Source organism: Poeciliopsis prolifica, unplaced genomic scaffold (assembly GCF_027474105.1).
Source record: "Poeciliopsis prolifica strain line A6 unplaced genomic scaffold, Auburn_PproV2 SCAFFOLD038, whole genome shotgun sequence".
NCBI classification, from domain to species: Eukaryota; Metazoa; Chordata; class Actinopteri; order Cyprinodontiformes; family Poeciliidae; genus Poeciliopsis; species Poeciliopsis prolifica.
This window is the reverse complement of record NW_026562413.1, coordinates 3,476,708-3,492,210: the sequence shown is the minus strand read 5'-3', so window position 1 is coordinate 3,492,210 and position 15,503 is coordinate 3,476,708. Positions and strand designations below refer to the sequence as shown.

The window sequence follows — 15,503 nt, the reverse complement described above, 5'->3', positions numbered from 1 at the left end:
TTGTTGTTGCCATGAGGACGGAGAGGCACCCGAGCTGCAGCATCACGCTTCCTCGGGAGTTTGCGTTCTCGCAGTGGGGGGGCAGGGAGGAGGAGGAGGGAGCTTTCTCGTTGCTCCTCGCGTGTTTGCTCTCTTAAACTGCGTGTTTCACTTGGCTGAATCACCTCTGCTCATGCTCGCCACAGACAACAATAGCAAGGAAAGAGATTTGCGTTGGAAAAGTGAGCGACGAGAATGACAAGCAGTTCGATTTGAAGAAAAGGTGAGTTGCCATGTTTGATTTTTTTTTCTTTTCTTTACTCCAAAAATCCTTGTGATTTATGTTAGAAACTACAGCAACAGTAAACACATTTTCAAACTGTGGAATGGTCTCTGAGATGTGCAGAGCTGCTGCCATCATCATCATCATCATCATCATCATCATCATCATCATCATCAGGTGCTTCATCCGAACTGCAAACATTATCTGGACTACTCCAGCTTCCTGGAGAAAATCTTCGAAGACAAAAGAAGCAGCACAGATTTTAAACTAATGCATTTGGAGGAAGGTGCATTGCACAAGGAAGAGAAATTTACGCGAGAGGTAAAATGTCCGTTATGTCCTTTGAGATGCATTATTATTTCTGCAAAAGCTTAGAAAGAATTTCCCATTCCTCTCCTGTCTCTTCTTCTGGTGTGCTCTGTGCAGCACTGGAAGTTTTGAGCGGAGCTGCCAACACAGATCAGACTTTATGTGTCACTTGTTTTTGCTTCTGTCTTTTTCTTTCTTTCTTCTTTTTTTTTCTGGCAGCTTAAAGAGATTTTTACCAGCAAGTCACACATTTTCTGATGAGCTGAACTCCGTCACACCTGCAGTCAGTTTGCTATATCTGACGGCTCTGTTCAGCTTTTAAAGAGATTGTTGTTGTTTTCGTGCTCACACGGAATAATCACACTCACAGACAAGAGGGATAACTCACTGTGTGCGTGTGTGTGTGTGTGTGTGGGTGTGTGTGACAGAAACTGGGCGTTTTTCCCAGTACCAGATCATCTCAGCTGTTGAAATAAACTCGCATACAAGCTTCTACTTATTCTGCCCCCTGCTGGTGGGTTTTGCAATTGCCCGACCATGTATAAATAAATAAATGAAAAGAGTTTAGGAGGATTCAGAGGTCGAGGAAAGAAATGTTAGAACCTCAAACAGGCTTTCCTGATATTATGGCACATATTTATCTGTTATATGATTATAGTTCTAGGAATAATAAAGCCACGATCTCTGCTCCAAACTTCAGCCCACAACTATCACCGCATTAACGCGACATTTTACGTCAAGAGGATTATATCCCATGAAGGGTATTTTTTAGACTCTTTAACTCAGACAATAGGGATTAATGTCTGAATAAAAAAAAGTCAACACAGGTGTTTTTTGCATTGATTGTGGATAAATGACGTCATGAAGTAACATGACATAAAACATATTTTATGTTTTATGCAATACAACTCTTTCCTAACTACCACTGTGACTCTATATATGTTTAAGTATTTTTGAACTGTGACAAAATATTCTGCTTTTTAACCTTTATAAGCTCAGATTTCTTTTGAAAGGTTTGTTGAGCAATAAGGGGCTTTCATTGGAAAACCCATAAAAACAGACATTTGTTTGTCCTAAAAAATTTAAGATTCCTTCTCTACATCCATTAAACTATAACTTTGTGATTATAGAACCCTGCCTTTACAACTTTAACCAGTAAAACTGTTACAATAATAATTACACTGAGATCACCTGAATTGCACCTGGAGAATTGAAAGATTTTGCTTTTGGAAGATATCATTTGATTTGTTGCACAGTTCAGTGATTTTTGACAAAACTGAGCAAAGGATAATTATCCAAAAGTCGTCACTGTTGGAGAAGATGCAACCACATCTAATTTCCAGCAAGCTCTGCACTGGTGGCATGACAGTGTCTGTGAATTATCTCTGTTCACATCAGAGGTTTTTGCTGGAGATTTCACTGGAATAAATTACTTAGAGACTTTTTACAAGCAGTTATTATTCTGTACAGTTCGAGAGAAAATATCAGACAACAAATGCATCAACACCTTGTCGAAGTACAACAGTTTCAATAGTCAGTATTATTCAGCCCACACTTATCAGTCATGATAAATCAGATGAAGTAGAGGTCAGCTGCACTTGTAGCAAGGCTGCAAAAGAATAGAAAAGATGTCAGTTTTACAAAGATATCAGTCAGAGCAGTAGTACAAAATGCACAGAATTATGCATGGCTATAAGACTAATTTGAGAAAAGAACGCAACAGAAACATTACAGAAAGGGGATGTTTCTCCAAACCGGAGGAAATGACAAGATGGGCTGACAGGCAGACAGCAACATTGACAAAGCTGCAGGAGTTTCAGATGACAGCCGTTTATGTATATATGATAATAATCTCCTGTAATCTGGACTATGAAGAAAGAATTATTTTTCTGTCAAAACAAACTTCTCGGCTCGACAGCTGAAGTGGGTTTTGGATGAGACAAATCATTGTAACTTGACCGATTTGGAGAAAATTCGCCGGGTAGAACTGCAAACCTTGCCAAGTCAGGAGGTGGGATGTTGATCGATTCCTTAACTGAATGCTGAAATGAAATGAAAAAGTGCTTCAACAAAGTACGAGCTTTGAAATATGTCCTTAATTTTCTCTCATTATACATAAGTGCTGTATTAAATGATGGAAAAGTTACTTTTTATGGCCTATTGTTGTTCTAAAATCACAATGATAAGATAATATGCTGACTGTGGTCTACATTTTCTAAGGCCACTGAGTGCTCTTCACTGCAACTAAACCTCAATGTTCAATTTTTCTGATGATAAATTAAACAGTTTTTAGAAGAGCTCTAAAGTACACCGGTGCCTCTGCTAAAACCGTCAGTGTGCTGATTAAATTTTGCAGCTAAACCTAAAACTGATATGCTAATTAAGTGCTACAACAATGCAGAGAACATGGGTTTTGTTTAAATCGCAAACTTTAAAAACTAACAAAGCTCTTCGCAGTGAAGAGCACTGAGAAATGCCAGCGCAAACTCTCAAGCTGCGACATTAGCATATGCATCACAGATAAATAAGAAAAGAAAAAAAAAGCTCACAAAAGCACTGAAAGATTTGAAGAGATGAAATGATGGCTAAAGAGGTGAAACAGAGGCTCGATGTGAAGCCTCCTGTGGCGCCGGTCGACTCTCTTTATCACTGCACACATCAAACAAGAGCACACTGGCTTTACAGCCTGCTCTTTGTTTTACTGTTTTCTCTTTCTTATAAATCCTGCACGAGCTGTCAAGCTAAAATAAAACCGTCCTTTGGACTGCAGCCTCAATCCGTGTTGCTAAGGTTACCTCGCCACCATCAGTTGTAGCAAAAACTATTATTATTATTTTTTTAATCTACTTTGACTTGAGGCTTTTGTTATCTCCCTTCAGCACGACAGAATATTTAGTGACTTCCTTAGGTCATCTTTCTCATGTTGAATCCTGGAATTTACAAATAAAAATGCATAATATATCTCCACTTTTCATTTTACTCTTTTGTCTTCTACTTCTTTTTAACCGCAGCTCCTTAAGGACCGAAGGTAAACAGGAAAACTGTTTCAATACCCCTCAGCTGTCAAAGGGTTTTTAAGAGTAAAATTACCTGCGTTTTTCAGTGATTAATTAATGACAAACATAAAATGTGTCACTCTCAGCATGAAGTGCTTTATTTTCTTGTTGAATGTGTTATGATGATCAAAGTAGCAGCTTCCTATAAAATCTTACTGTTGGTACATGCATGGAAAGATCATGCAGTACTTTGCAGGAATCTTGAGTTCTTCTTTATTTCTTTCTGGTTTGTTTCCTGCTTGTAATTTAATAAAGCTGACTTCATAAACACAGTGCTGTTAAATTCACCCCCCATCCTAAATGTTCCCCTCCTTCTTGCCTTTCTGCCCATTGCATGTTTCAGATCATGAACCAAACTTCAATATTTGATGAAAATAAACAGAGTTGGAACAAAAGAGATTTCAAATAATGATGAGATATATCAATGGGTAAGAAACCCTCCTAACCCTCAAGACTGCATGTTTGTAAATTAGTCATTTTAACGTTGTGGAGGAATTTTGGCCAACTTACTTAGATTCAGCAAAACTGGCAACCACAGTTTTAAGGATGAATCACCTTTTTTACATAATACCACAGCAGCTCTGAACGACTGAAGCCCCAACAACGTCTCGGCCAATTGAGACGACAACAAAATCTTCATTTTGTTGTTTTGCTTATGTTTTGAACCATTCAGGGTCAGACTTGCATTTGTACTCTGGGTCATTTTCTTGCAGCATAAACAGAATCTGGTTGAGCTGAAGATCACAAACTGATGTCCGCACATATTCCTTCAGGATTTCAGCCATCAAACATGAATGAGATCCTGAATCAGCAAAACACCCCCTGATCATCATACCGCAACTACCATGCTAGTCTGTTGGAGTGGCTTTTTTTTTATCTTTAAATGATGTGTTTGTTTTACATCAGATATAACAGGATGCCTCCAATCCCCCCTTTTTTTTGTCAGTTCACAGAATATTAGCCAAGATCTTCACTATGTTTGTGCTAATCTTAACATGGGATGGGTGAGTCAGATTAGAATGTTTCGGTAGTTTAGTTTAATAATTAGAATCAGTTTTAAATGTTTTTTTTTGGCAGTTATATTTGTTTTATGTAAAATTAGTTTGATAATTTAAAACAGAAATGTGACATTTACTTTGACGGAAAGCAGAAGCACAAGAAATCCATAAGGTGACAAGAAGTTTTTCCACAGCTTTGTAAGTCTTCAAGAAAAATCTAAATTGACTGTAGTCCCTATTTAGTGTAAAAAGTTAGTTGTCAGAGATTAAAGATCAGTATTGTGCTTAAATATACCAGAAAAATTGTGGAAATTTGGAAAAAAAATAAACTTAGTGACCCTTATTTACACGTCTTTTACATAATTTCTTTTTTTAGTCACGAAGAAATTATCAATATCTCGTCTCCGACACCTTAAAGGGTAAAGAAGATGTATTTTCATTCTGACATGAATTAAACAGGTGTCACTGTCTTTTCCTCTCACATACAGGCAGGTCTCCAGATGTTTAAGGGGACTGCAGCCCACCTGTGTTTGTACTGGAGGGCTGTGTACCTGCTGGCTGCAGGGGTGGCGCTGCTGTCCGAATCCCTCTGGCTGTGTCCACCATCCTGTCGCTGCAACGCCGCTGCTCTGGAGGCAAACTGCTCCGGTGCTCAGTTCAGTGCCGTGCCTGACGGTCTTCCCCAAGATGCCGAGCTGCTCAACCTAACCCACAACACGATCAAGACTCTGGTGAATCAGCAGTTTCACAAACTAACTCAGCTTTTACACCTCGATTTAAGTGACAATCTATTGGTGTTGGTTGAAGTGGAAGCCTTCATTGGCCTGCAGAATCTGCTCACGCTGCGTCTTTCTCGCAATCACCTCAGGATTATCTCTGTGGGAGTGTTTGCCGGTTTGATGAACTTGCAGTTGCTAGATATAAGCAGCAATAAGATTCTTGTCCTCTTAGACTTTACTTTCACAGACTTAGGATCTCTGCAGGTTTTCCTAGCAGACAAGAACGACTTTGTGTTTATATCTAATCAAGCCTTCGCTGGATTGAGTAGCCTACAGAGGCTGGATCTTGACGGCTCTAACCTCACTGCTGTGCCAACCAAGGCGCTCACTCAGCTGAGTGGGTTAAAAAGCCTTCAGATTCACCAGCTGGATCTCAACTTACTGCCAAATTACTCTTTCTACCCTCTGCTGCACCTAAAAGAGCTCGTCGTTGCATATTTCCCCAGGCTGGAGACTCTGTCAGGAAACAGTCTGTTCGGCCTCAATCTTACGTCCTTATCCATCAAGCACTGCAACCTTAGAGAGGTTCCATACACTGCTTTGCATCACCTTGTTTACCTCGTGTCCATTGACCTTTCTTTCAACCCTATTACCTACATCCATGGGAACCTGCTTGGAGACTTACTCCGGCTCCAAGAGTTTCATCTCGTCGGTGGCTCACTGGCAAGCATCGAAACTGGAGCATTTAAAGGTTTGGGATATTTAAGTGTGCTGAATGTTTCACAAAATCTTCTCACTACTCTCGAGGCAGGGTCTTTCCATTCAGTGGTCACCTTAAAAAGCCTGGGGCTCGACAACAACCCTCTCACATGTGACTGCCGCCTGCTTTGGGTGGCTCGAAGGCGGCCCTATGTGAACTTTGGCGGGTTTCTGCCGACCTGCATGACTTCCGCTCAGCTGCAGGGCTGGAATTTTTTGGAGTTCTCCGATGACGAACTACCGAGCCTGCTCACCTGCCGGCAGGCTCGGATTGTGGACCGGAGGCCCCAAGATGTGAGAGTGAATCAAGGACACTCTGTGGTGTTTCACTGCAGCTCAGAAGGTGACCCCCAGCCATCTGTCAGCTGGCTTAATCCCCAGCTAAGGCAGGTTTCGCCTGTTGGCAGGATACGGGCCCTCTCCAACGGCTCCCTGGAGGTGCGCTACGCTCAGCCACATGATAGCGGCACTTATATCTGCGTGGCGTCCAATGCAGCGGGAAATGAAAGCCTGCGCGTCAGCCTTCATGTCCAAGCCTTGCCATCATCTCCTAAAAAACACTATCGTCTTAAAGGCTGGCCCGCCTTTCCTTCCGCTCCCCCTGGAGTGGATGGAGATGAGAAGCTCCCGTTTGATGTGAAGACTCTTCTGATAGCAGCAACCATCGGATTCGTCTCATTCTTCGGCTCAGTGTCGGTGTGCTTCGTTTTCATGTTCTTCTGGAGCAAAGGAAAGGGGCAAATCAAGCACACAGCAACGATCGCCTATGTGCCACGCAGCGCCATGTCCAACAGCAACACGGGGACGTCAAACTACATGGAGACGAGCAGGTTCACCATGAAACTCATATGAGTCCGAAAAAAAATATTTAGCATAAAGCATGGCAGGATGAGAACAAATAAAATGCGTTTGACTACCTAAAATGTTTGGATTTAATGTAAGGAATGATTACCTTGTACTAACTGCCAGGTACTTTTAGCAGTGTCTGACAAGTTTAATGAATGCAAGAAATGACATATTGCAGTTTTTTAGCCCGTAGACATCATTTTTCTCATTCTAACTGACCTCAAACAAACAATGTTTGGTCTGATTTAACTCCAGACAGTGAGACAGAAAATAGTCTTTTTATTCAGAGTAAGTAAACTTCTGGTTTCAGCTGTTAAAGAGCCATTTTAGTTGATTCTCACGTATCACTGGATCCTGCAGTTTGTGTATTTTATGCAACTACTATAAAATGAACAGCAAGTCTTTTAATGCATCCTTTTCTTAAAGCATCCTTTAAGTATGTTTTACTTAAAGGATACTTATGTAAAGTATGCCTTACTTACCTTTTCAGAATTATAAAAATTTAATAATGCTGATTAACTTCTCATCTATGAATTCTGTTTGTAAGAATATGCTATAAAACAGATGTGGATTTGTCTTAGCTGCCTTTAAAAATGGGAAACACAGGGAAACATGTCATTCAAATGAATCACTTATGTTAATATTAATAAGTCAGGAAAATGGCTACAAAACTGTGCCTAATCATACAAATACTTATAGTCAAAGTTAAACATTTAGAACTGGAACTGTGAAATGGTGCTGCAGTAAGAGAAATTTATAAGAAATTTTTAAGGTTTTTCACACATATTTACTATTTACCAAATAATTATATAGGCTGTCAAAGAAGGAAAAGAAACGACAAGAGAATAGACTTGCCAGATTAACTAACACTATAGTTTGCTTACTTGTGTTTTTGCCTGTTCTTTAATGGAGGGATATAATGGCCAATAATGTAACTTGTGATTCTTTTTAGATCTTGGATAACCTTATATTAAGGTTATGGTATTTCTCAATGATTACGGTTTGTTTTTTTAAATATTGTCACATGCATTGTACATTATTCGACATGTTTATGGAACAATATTTCTTTTTAATACCTGCATGAATTGCAATGACTCTACATTGAAAAATATTGATTTGGGTCTATTTCCACTGATGGACATTTGAGTTTCAGAGTGAGTACTGTGGGAAAGAAGACGTTGCTTTGCTCTGCATCGGCTCTGAGCTTGCAACTTTCAATTTCTGCTCCCATTTTCAGGACATGTTTACTACAGCAGTGATCAGAGGCATCCGCCAGAGAGTGGAGCTAGTTGCACATGCTGTGAAGACAGAAACGCTTCGTTAATGACGTACATGTGTTTGTGAAAATAAAGCTTTTAACAACTGACTGGTGATGCTTTTCATTTACCACCACAACCACAGCCCATATTCCTGGCAGCTTTTGTTTCTTCTGATGTTGGAAAAGTGATGTTGTTGCCATGACAATACAGTAACTCTGACAGTGTCGAGCAAAGGGCTTAGAGAGAAGAGGCGAGTTGTTTCCAGAGTAACGTTCAACAGACGCCTCCAGAACAGAGGAGCTAAAAAAAGTATCTTGCAGTGAAGGTTGAATGAACAGTAAATATTATAAAAAATGTACATTTTTATTTCAACATTTTCATAAGATATTTTGCAGCGAACGTTTTGGAGTTCAGCACAGTAAATAAGTAAATAAATCTCATCTGGCAATATTTTTAAACTTCTGGATACCATGGGGTTAGATTTAAATAGGTAACCTGCTGTGCAAGTTTTTAAGTTACAAAAAACTGCAAAGATGCAAATGGCATAAATTGTTTTTTTTAATATTTCTCTTTTGATATTCAAAGCCACAGTGACTTTATTTATTACACTTACTAAGGTAATAAAGGGAATCAATCATGAAACTACTGCATTTACATTTTCATATCATTTTAGTCGCAACACAACGTCAGAACAGACCCATTCAACAAATCAAAACATTATTGAAAAGTATACATTTATTTTAATAAATATTTTACTAAATTAAACATTTTATATAGATTAATTACACACAAACTGACAACTTTAAGTCTTTATTTCTGTCTATTATGATGATTATCCGCTATTATACGAAAACAGTACTGAAGATATTTATAGCACATTTATATTTACTATGATAAAGACATTTAAAGACATGTAAACGTTCCACTACAAAGTATGCTTACTAACTGCTTAGAAGTTTTATTTGTTTATTTGACGAACGAGCCTCGTCGTAGCGCATATTCTAATATTTTGAATTAGAAAATAAATCAGCAAGGTCCAAAGTTCCTTTATTTTGAAAATTCCATGATCCGGTAGGCCTGACGTACACAGAGTGTCCCGGAAGTAAAACGTTTCTGCTACTACGGTTGAGGTTAGCAGTTAGCATCCTGTTCGAAAGAGTTTGTCTATTGAATAAATCGAATATAATATAATATTTGGTGAGGTGGACGTAGGGTGGTAGTATATCATAAAAATAAACATGGCCACAAAAAGATTAGTGTAGTTTATCAAAGCAAAACGACCGCACTGTGTGTTAGCAAGCAGCACAAACAGAAGCTAAGGTGGGTTAGCATTGCTCGGAGCTATGAGCCTGGCAGTTGGACGCGAACCGAGGAAGACTGCGGGAAACCGCATGTCCAAACTCCTGGACGCTGAAGAAGAGGATGAGTTCTACAAAACGACATACGGAGGCTTCAACGATGTAAGCAATTATACCAAAAAAAGAAAAAAAAAAAAGAGATAAATACATCATAGTTTAGAAGTACCCAGTTACGGGAAGTAAACATCTAACTGAGGCACTTTTAAAATAGTTTGTGTTTGAAACAAATGCAACTAATTTTGTTTCCTTCCTATATGAGAGTGTAAGAGACTATAGGGAAAGTAACAACTGATTCATAGTCTGTTTATATAAATAACATTTATTTCCACAGATAATTAAACAGATATGCAAGATGGAGCATAAAAACATGAAAGTATAAATTTTAACTAGTTTTGAGCCTCATGAATGTATGAAGATAGTCAATAATTTATTTGTACATAAAGTTATAGCAGCGCAGACATCAGTGTTTAAACAACAATGCTTTTCATGATTTATGAATCATGAGTTGCTTATTGAAAATCTGTTGTTTTTTCCTTTGCTAATCATTTATTGAACATTACTTTTGACCACATTTTAATTGTGCCATCGCCTTAAACCTTGGAGAAGCTTAACTAACCTGATCGAGAAACGTTATTTTAAATTCTCATCCATCACTTCTCATCATGTTATGTGAAGGGCCCCATTTGTTTGCCCCTCAGGAATCGGGAGATGATGAATATCACGGAGAGCACTCGGACACAGAGGATGAGGTGGACAGCGACTTCGATATCGACGAGGGTGAGGAGCCCGACAGCGACCAGGAGGAAGATGCTCCACGGAGGAAGAGTCGGGTCGTCACAAAAGCTTACAAGGTATTTTAGAAGCTTTCAGCGTTAAGCCTGTAAGCCATTTAAGTTGGTTACAAATTAAACATTCTGAAAGCATTTTCAAAACAAACATTTCTCCTCACATTTTTACGAGCACTAACATAGTCTAAAAGAATAAGTTGAATATAAAACAGTATTTTTTGCCTCATGTATATGTGTTGCTCATGTGATTAATTAAATTAACTATAATTTCATTGTGGTCCATTACGAATGAGATTCCACCAAATGTTACAGCATCTCTTTGAGATCTTCAACAGATTGCTGTGAAAAAAAATAGGAGTATATAGAAAACAGGCACTAGTGCAACAAAATGAGGAGCCTGCTCTAGATCAGGATTTTAACAGCATGGCGCAAATGCCACTATCAGCCATCACTATCATCTGCAGGGACATCTTCTCCACTATATACAGGTGAAACCGCAAGCAGATATGGAGTGTGTTCTGTTTTACATCTGGGTGTTAGTAATTAGTATGGTATATATTTATTCCAAGGAACCTATAAAGGTGGCAAAACCCAAACCTAAAAAACCCAATGAGGAGCAGAAGAGGACAGAGAAAACCAAAGTGGAGCTCAAAAGGAGGATTCCTCAAGAATTTCACGATTTTGCTGAACGTAAGTTGCAAAAATGATTTTCTTCCCCTCAAATTATGTTTAATAATCCAAGTTATTTTAGTAAATAATCCCAGAAAGTAATAATTCCGCAAATAATTATAATAAGCACCTGATTATTGTATGAGAATTGCTTCAATGGGTCAGTTTTGGGTTTGTAATTAAATGATGTCTCTGGTGTTCTGTAGCTCGGAAATCGGTGCGACAGTCCACCAGTGAACACACCAGGAAGACCAACCTTCGCCTACAGGAGCGTCAGGATGCTCCTAGGAGACGGAGAGGCGCTCACCGGGACCGACCTTTGACCCAGGAGGAGCTGCTGGCAGAGGCTAAAATCACAGCTGAGGTCAACATTCGGTCGCTGGGTGAGAACCTTTTCAAACTCTGCAGGAGCAGCAATGCGAATAGATGAAAATAATGACAGCAGAGACGCTGCTTAATACATTATATTGAAATATTCCTTTGTGTTGCATTGAAGCAAATGCTCCATGTGCATCTCAGTAAATGAGAATTTAAGTGAAAGTAAATTTCTTCCAATAATTAACTTTAAAAAGTGAAAGTCCTACACATTTATGGCACACAAAGTGACATAAAATTAAAGTCTTTACATCTGTTAATTTTGATGATTATTATTTACAGTTGATGAAAATGTTAAATTCAGTACTTTCCCTGCTAGAAATGAAGTGAATTAAAATAATATGATTCGACAAAAGGAGTGATAGTTCTTGAATAAAAAAAAAAATAAAAGTCTTCTTAAAATAAAGATATGAAGTATATTCAGACGAACAGTAAAGGCTGAAGCATCAGCTTATATAAACCTACCAATCTGCTCTGGACTTTAATAAGAGCAAATATTCAAAATGCTACATTGAACTTTACTTTTTTTCTGAAAATAGTTCCTTGGACCACTGAGCAACAGTTTGGTCCTTTTTCTCATGAGCTCATATTGTCAGACTCATGTCTGGCTCAACGGTTTTAGTCCAAGCTCTAGATACGCTGTTGTGGTGGCTTTTAACGTAACTACAGTCCAGCCTGGTAAATTTCCCCCTGACTCTTGAGTGGGCTTTGTTTCACAGTCCTCTTAAGCTCCCTGCGATCCCTGTTTGTGATGCATATTTGTTATAAACTAAATGTTTTTCTTCCACCCAACAAACTCATTTTCTCAGGCGTTTTGCCTACAGTCCGAATCCTAAAGTGTTTCCGGTTTCTCATTGTAGAGAACTACGAGCGTCTAGAAGCAGACAAGAAGAAACAGGTCCACAAGAAGCGTCGCTTCGAGGGGCCGACCATCCGCTACCATTCGGTCCTGATGCCCCTGGTCTCTCACCCGCTCCTTAAAGAAGAAAATGTCGACGTGGAGGGGTAAGTGTGGCCATCAGTCTGACTCTGATGACCTCTGAAGTGGATTTGCAGACATAAAGGCGACTCCTTTTTAATATATGCATTTATTTGTCTGCATCAAGTATAATCTGCTCCATAAATATTTAATCTCTTCTAGATTAACGTATGCCAAAACATTATATCATGTTTAGCTGTTATGCAATGTAGTAAGAAGATTTAATTCTTTTTTCTTTTTTTTTATTTTTTTAAATCTCCTGTAGAGGTATCTGTTGGGATTTCATCAAAGCAAGAGATAAAAAAAAAAAAAAATTAAAGTAAATCCTAGTCTTTATAAATAAAGTGCATACAGCATCTATTGATTCTAATCAATGTAATCTCGTTTTCCACAGGCTGGATCAGGATGTCTCTCAGACGGCGCCGCAGAATCCCACCACGCCGTCCCAGCAGCCCACCGGAGGACTGTGCTCCCGGACTTACATAACGTTCAGCGACGACGAAGCCTTCGAGGCAGTCTTCCCTCCCGCCGCCCAGCCCGGCCCTCAGATTCCCATTCAGGAGATCTGCCCCGTCACGCACAAGGCGGCGCTGTACCGGGACCCGGTCACGGACATTCCCTACGCCAACGCGCGAGCCTTCCGCATCATCCGAGAGGCGTACCGCAAATACGTGGCGGCTCACGGGTTTCCGAGCAGCTCAGCGGGAAGCGCGGGAGGCGACTCCTCTTCCATGAAGGGAATCCGTCAGAAAATGGTTGTCAAGCAAAGTGGATTTGCCACATAGTGTCCTTGTTTTGCTTTCAGTGGGTTTAAGGTTTGTTTTCTATGTTTCATGTCTGAGCAGAATTGAAACTGTCTTCACACAGTGGAACGCGCCGCCTGGACCGAAGCACAACTTTGACTCAATAAAGCTGTTGCTTTTATTTCTCCGCTGTGCAAAAGTTACCTTAACGGATCTCTGTAGAAAAAGTACATTTCATTGATGATATTCAGGCATGAGCGGCTAAGAACAGCGCACAAAGTTCCAACAGAGTTTGGAAAAGTCTGGAATTGTATTTAATTGTTTTCAACGTTTAGATATGTATGAAAAAATACATGCACGTCCTGACTTCCTTCCCTATTCTGTGTATTTCATTCTAGCTTTGGGTCTTGTTTGCTCATCTCCATCGTTTCTTATTTGTGTTCTTCCTTGTATCTCTTTCCTTCTTGCATTCCTTGTATCTTTCTTATTTCCTTCCTTGCTGCCTTTGGAAAGCTCAGTCTGGAAAAGTCTATAATTTTGACATAAAAATGATTACAGTTTGTTTTCATAAATTTCAGTTTCATTTGTCTGCACACCCACAACTTGAAGGCTGCTTGACTTAAAATTTCACCTTTTTTTACATGTAACTATTTTGTACTTGAGAAAGTGGGATAACTGAGAAAAAAAATAAATAGTTGAAAGTGTGAGTTAATTGTTTTTCTTTGAATGAATTTGGATGTGCACGTTTAGGAAATTTAACAGTTTTGATCTCAAGTTAAATCTGTTTCATTGCTAACTTGACTATGCTTTATAGTGGTCAGCACTGGTTTCTTAAACCAAAAGGTCCTGGGTTCAAATCCCGAGTTTTCGTGTTCTCTCGAGGTTCTCCAGCTTCCTCCCTCAGTCTGAGAACATGACAGGTTAACTGATCTTCAAATTAGCCTTGGCTCAAAGTGCGTGTGTGCATGTTTTTTGTCCCGTATGTCTCTTGTGCTGCCCTGTGATGGACTGATAATAGGAAATAGTAACAGTCTTCCACCTTTCTATCATCCAATTCCACGCAGGATCTGGATTTAAAAAAACCCAACAAAAAACAGGATCACATGACATGTAAACACCTTGCAGAGTATTTTTCTCAGCCTTCTGTGTGAAGACAAACATTTGCAATCTACAGCATGCATATGAATGCCTAAGTTCCTCAAGTTCTATGTAAACAACGGATTGGAAATATGTTTGGAGCGTAAAGCAGATCAAATACGGTGTAACAGCTGTAACAACTGATGAAACACCAAACAAACATGCTATCAGTTGTTTGAATTATGCGTCTTCAAACAATTTATTCTGCAGTTTGCGACTGAAGTCAGCCAGTCTTCCAACTAAAACCCTGGAGAGTTTTTATTTTGAAAATCAAGTCTGAAATGAAAGCAAAGCCGACGTTTAGGAACACCGGAATGATTTCCACAGGAGATTCACGGAGATTTTGTTAAACATGCATGAACAAAATCAAGACAAAACTCCAGGAATGTAACATGATATAAAGCTCAAAAGAAGTTGATTTCACGTAATACATCCCCTTTAAAGATACAAGGATAATACTGCTTGCGATATTTTTTACCTTTCTTCTTTCTGAGTGTTTTAGCGCGATAGGAAAAGATTTTTCATTAAAGTCTCACCGCTCGCTGTATTGCCCCGCAGAACTCTGCATTTAAATGAAGCAGACAGCGAGCAAACATTCTTAAAATGTGCTTGCTTTATGGTTAATAGCAGATAATTGCCTGCGCTTCAGTCCTGAACAATAGAGCTGTGCTCATCCCTCAGGGGCTTCACATTAGCTTTTCTATTTTTGCTCTCAGTGTACAACAACCGAGCAAGAAAGTTTCCCCTCAGCGTGATTTCAGAACTGCTTCACCTTTGACCTCTCAAGACCAAGAATCACTCCAGCAGCTTTTTGACCATCCAGACCAGCTTTGGCTGTCAAAGAAAGTTGGTCTTGAAGACATTTGTTCTTTATTCTGTAATCTTTTTTTTGCATCAGAGAGAAGTAGTAACTTGTCGTCAAATGTTCATTAGTCCCGAACTGATGCTGCTGTCAAAATCATCAGAATCCACTTCGACTGTTTTGATGATGACTTAACTTTGGATTAAGTTAAACATTTGCTGTGGATTTTACACAGTTATCACAGACCTAATGATCCAAGATTATAGAGATTACAAACTTGTAGAAAGACTTTAGCTTTGTAAATTAGGAGGTTTGCTTTTTGGCTCACCAGGCAGGCAGTTTGATCATGATGTCATTATTTATTTGATATTTTTGCTAGCTATTTTGTATTTACAGCCACTGTGGTGTAAATTTGCTGCTATGTTTGGGGTGTCTTGATGAAAA

At 39.2% G+C, this 15,503-nt stretch overlaps 2 protein-coding genes across 2 annotated transcripts; both read left to right on the top strand.

Moving 5' to 3' along the window:
• The first annotated feature begins 14 nt into the window (after nt 1–14).
• On the top strand, nt 15–8,315 carry LOC129374934 (leucine-rich repeat and immunoglobulin-like domain-containing nogo receptor-interacting protein 1). Its single transcript, XM_055053630.1, has 2 exons — nt 15–262; nt 5,114–8,315. Exon 2 carries the CDS (start codon nt 5,126–5,128, stop codon nt 6,953–6,955), a length of 1,830 nt encoding a protein of 609 aa, XP_054909605.1. The 5' UTR covers nt 15–262; nt 5,114–5,125; the 3' UTR covers nt 6,956–8,315.
• A 995-nt stretch (nt 8,316–9,310) lies between these two features.
• Nucleotides 9,311–13,827, top strand: vps72a (vacuolar protein sorting 72 homolog a). The gene is made up of 6 exons (XM_055053627.1): nt 9,311–9,668; nt 10,265–10,417; nt 10,924–11,044; nt 11,230–11,406; nt 12,259–12,403; nt 12,772–13,827. Exons 1-6 carry the CDS (start codon nt 9,552–9,554, stop codon nt 13,160–13,162), a joined length of 1,104 nt encoding a protein of 367 aa, XP_054909602.1. The 5' UTR covers nt 9,311–9,551; the 3' UTR covers nt 13,163–13,827.
• The last annotated feature ends 1,676 nt before the right edge of the window (nt 13,828–15,503 follow it).

What these genes read in the sequence shown, in the direction of transcription:
- LOC129374934 (XM_055053630.1), top strand. Translation starts at nt 5,126, where the DNA reads ATGTTTAAGGGGACTGCAGCCCACCTGTGTTTGTACTGGAGGGCTGTG.
- vps72a (XM_055053627.1), top strand. Translation starts at nt 9,552, where the DNA reads ATGAGCCTGGCAGTTGGACGCGAACCGAGGAAGACTGCGGGAAACCGC. An exon ending in ATTTCACGATTTTGCTGAAC is followed by an intron (nt 11,045 to 11,229) that starts GTAAGTTGCAAA and finishes GGTGTTCTGTAG; the next exon opens with CTCGGAAATCGGTGCGACAG. An exon ending in GAAAATGTCGACGTGGAGGG is followed by an intron (nt 12,404 to 12,771) that starts GTAAGTGTGGCC and finishes CGTTTTCCACAG; the next exon opens with GCTGGATCAGGATGTCTCTC.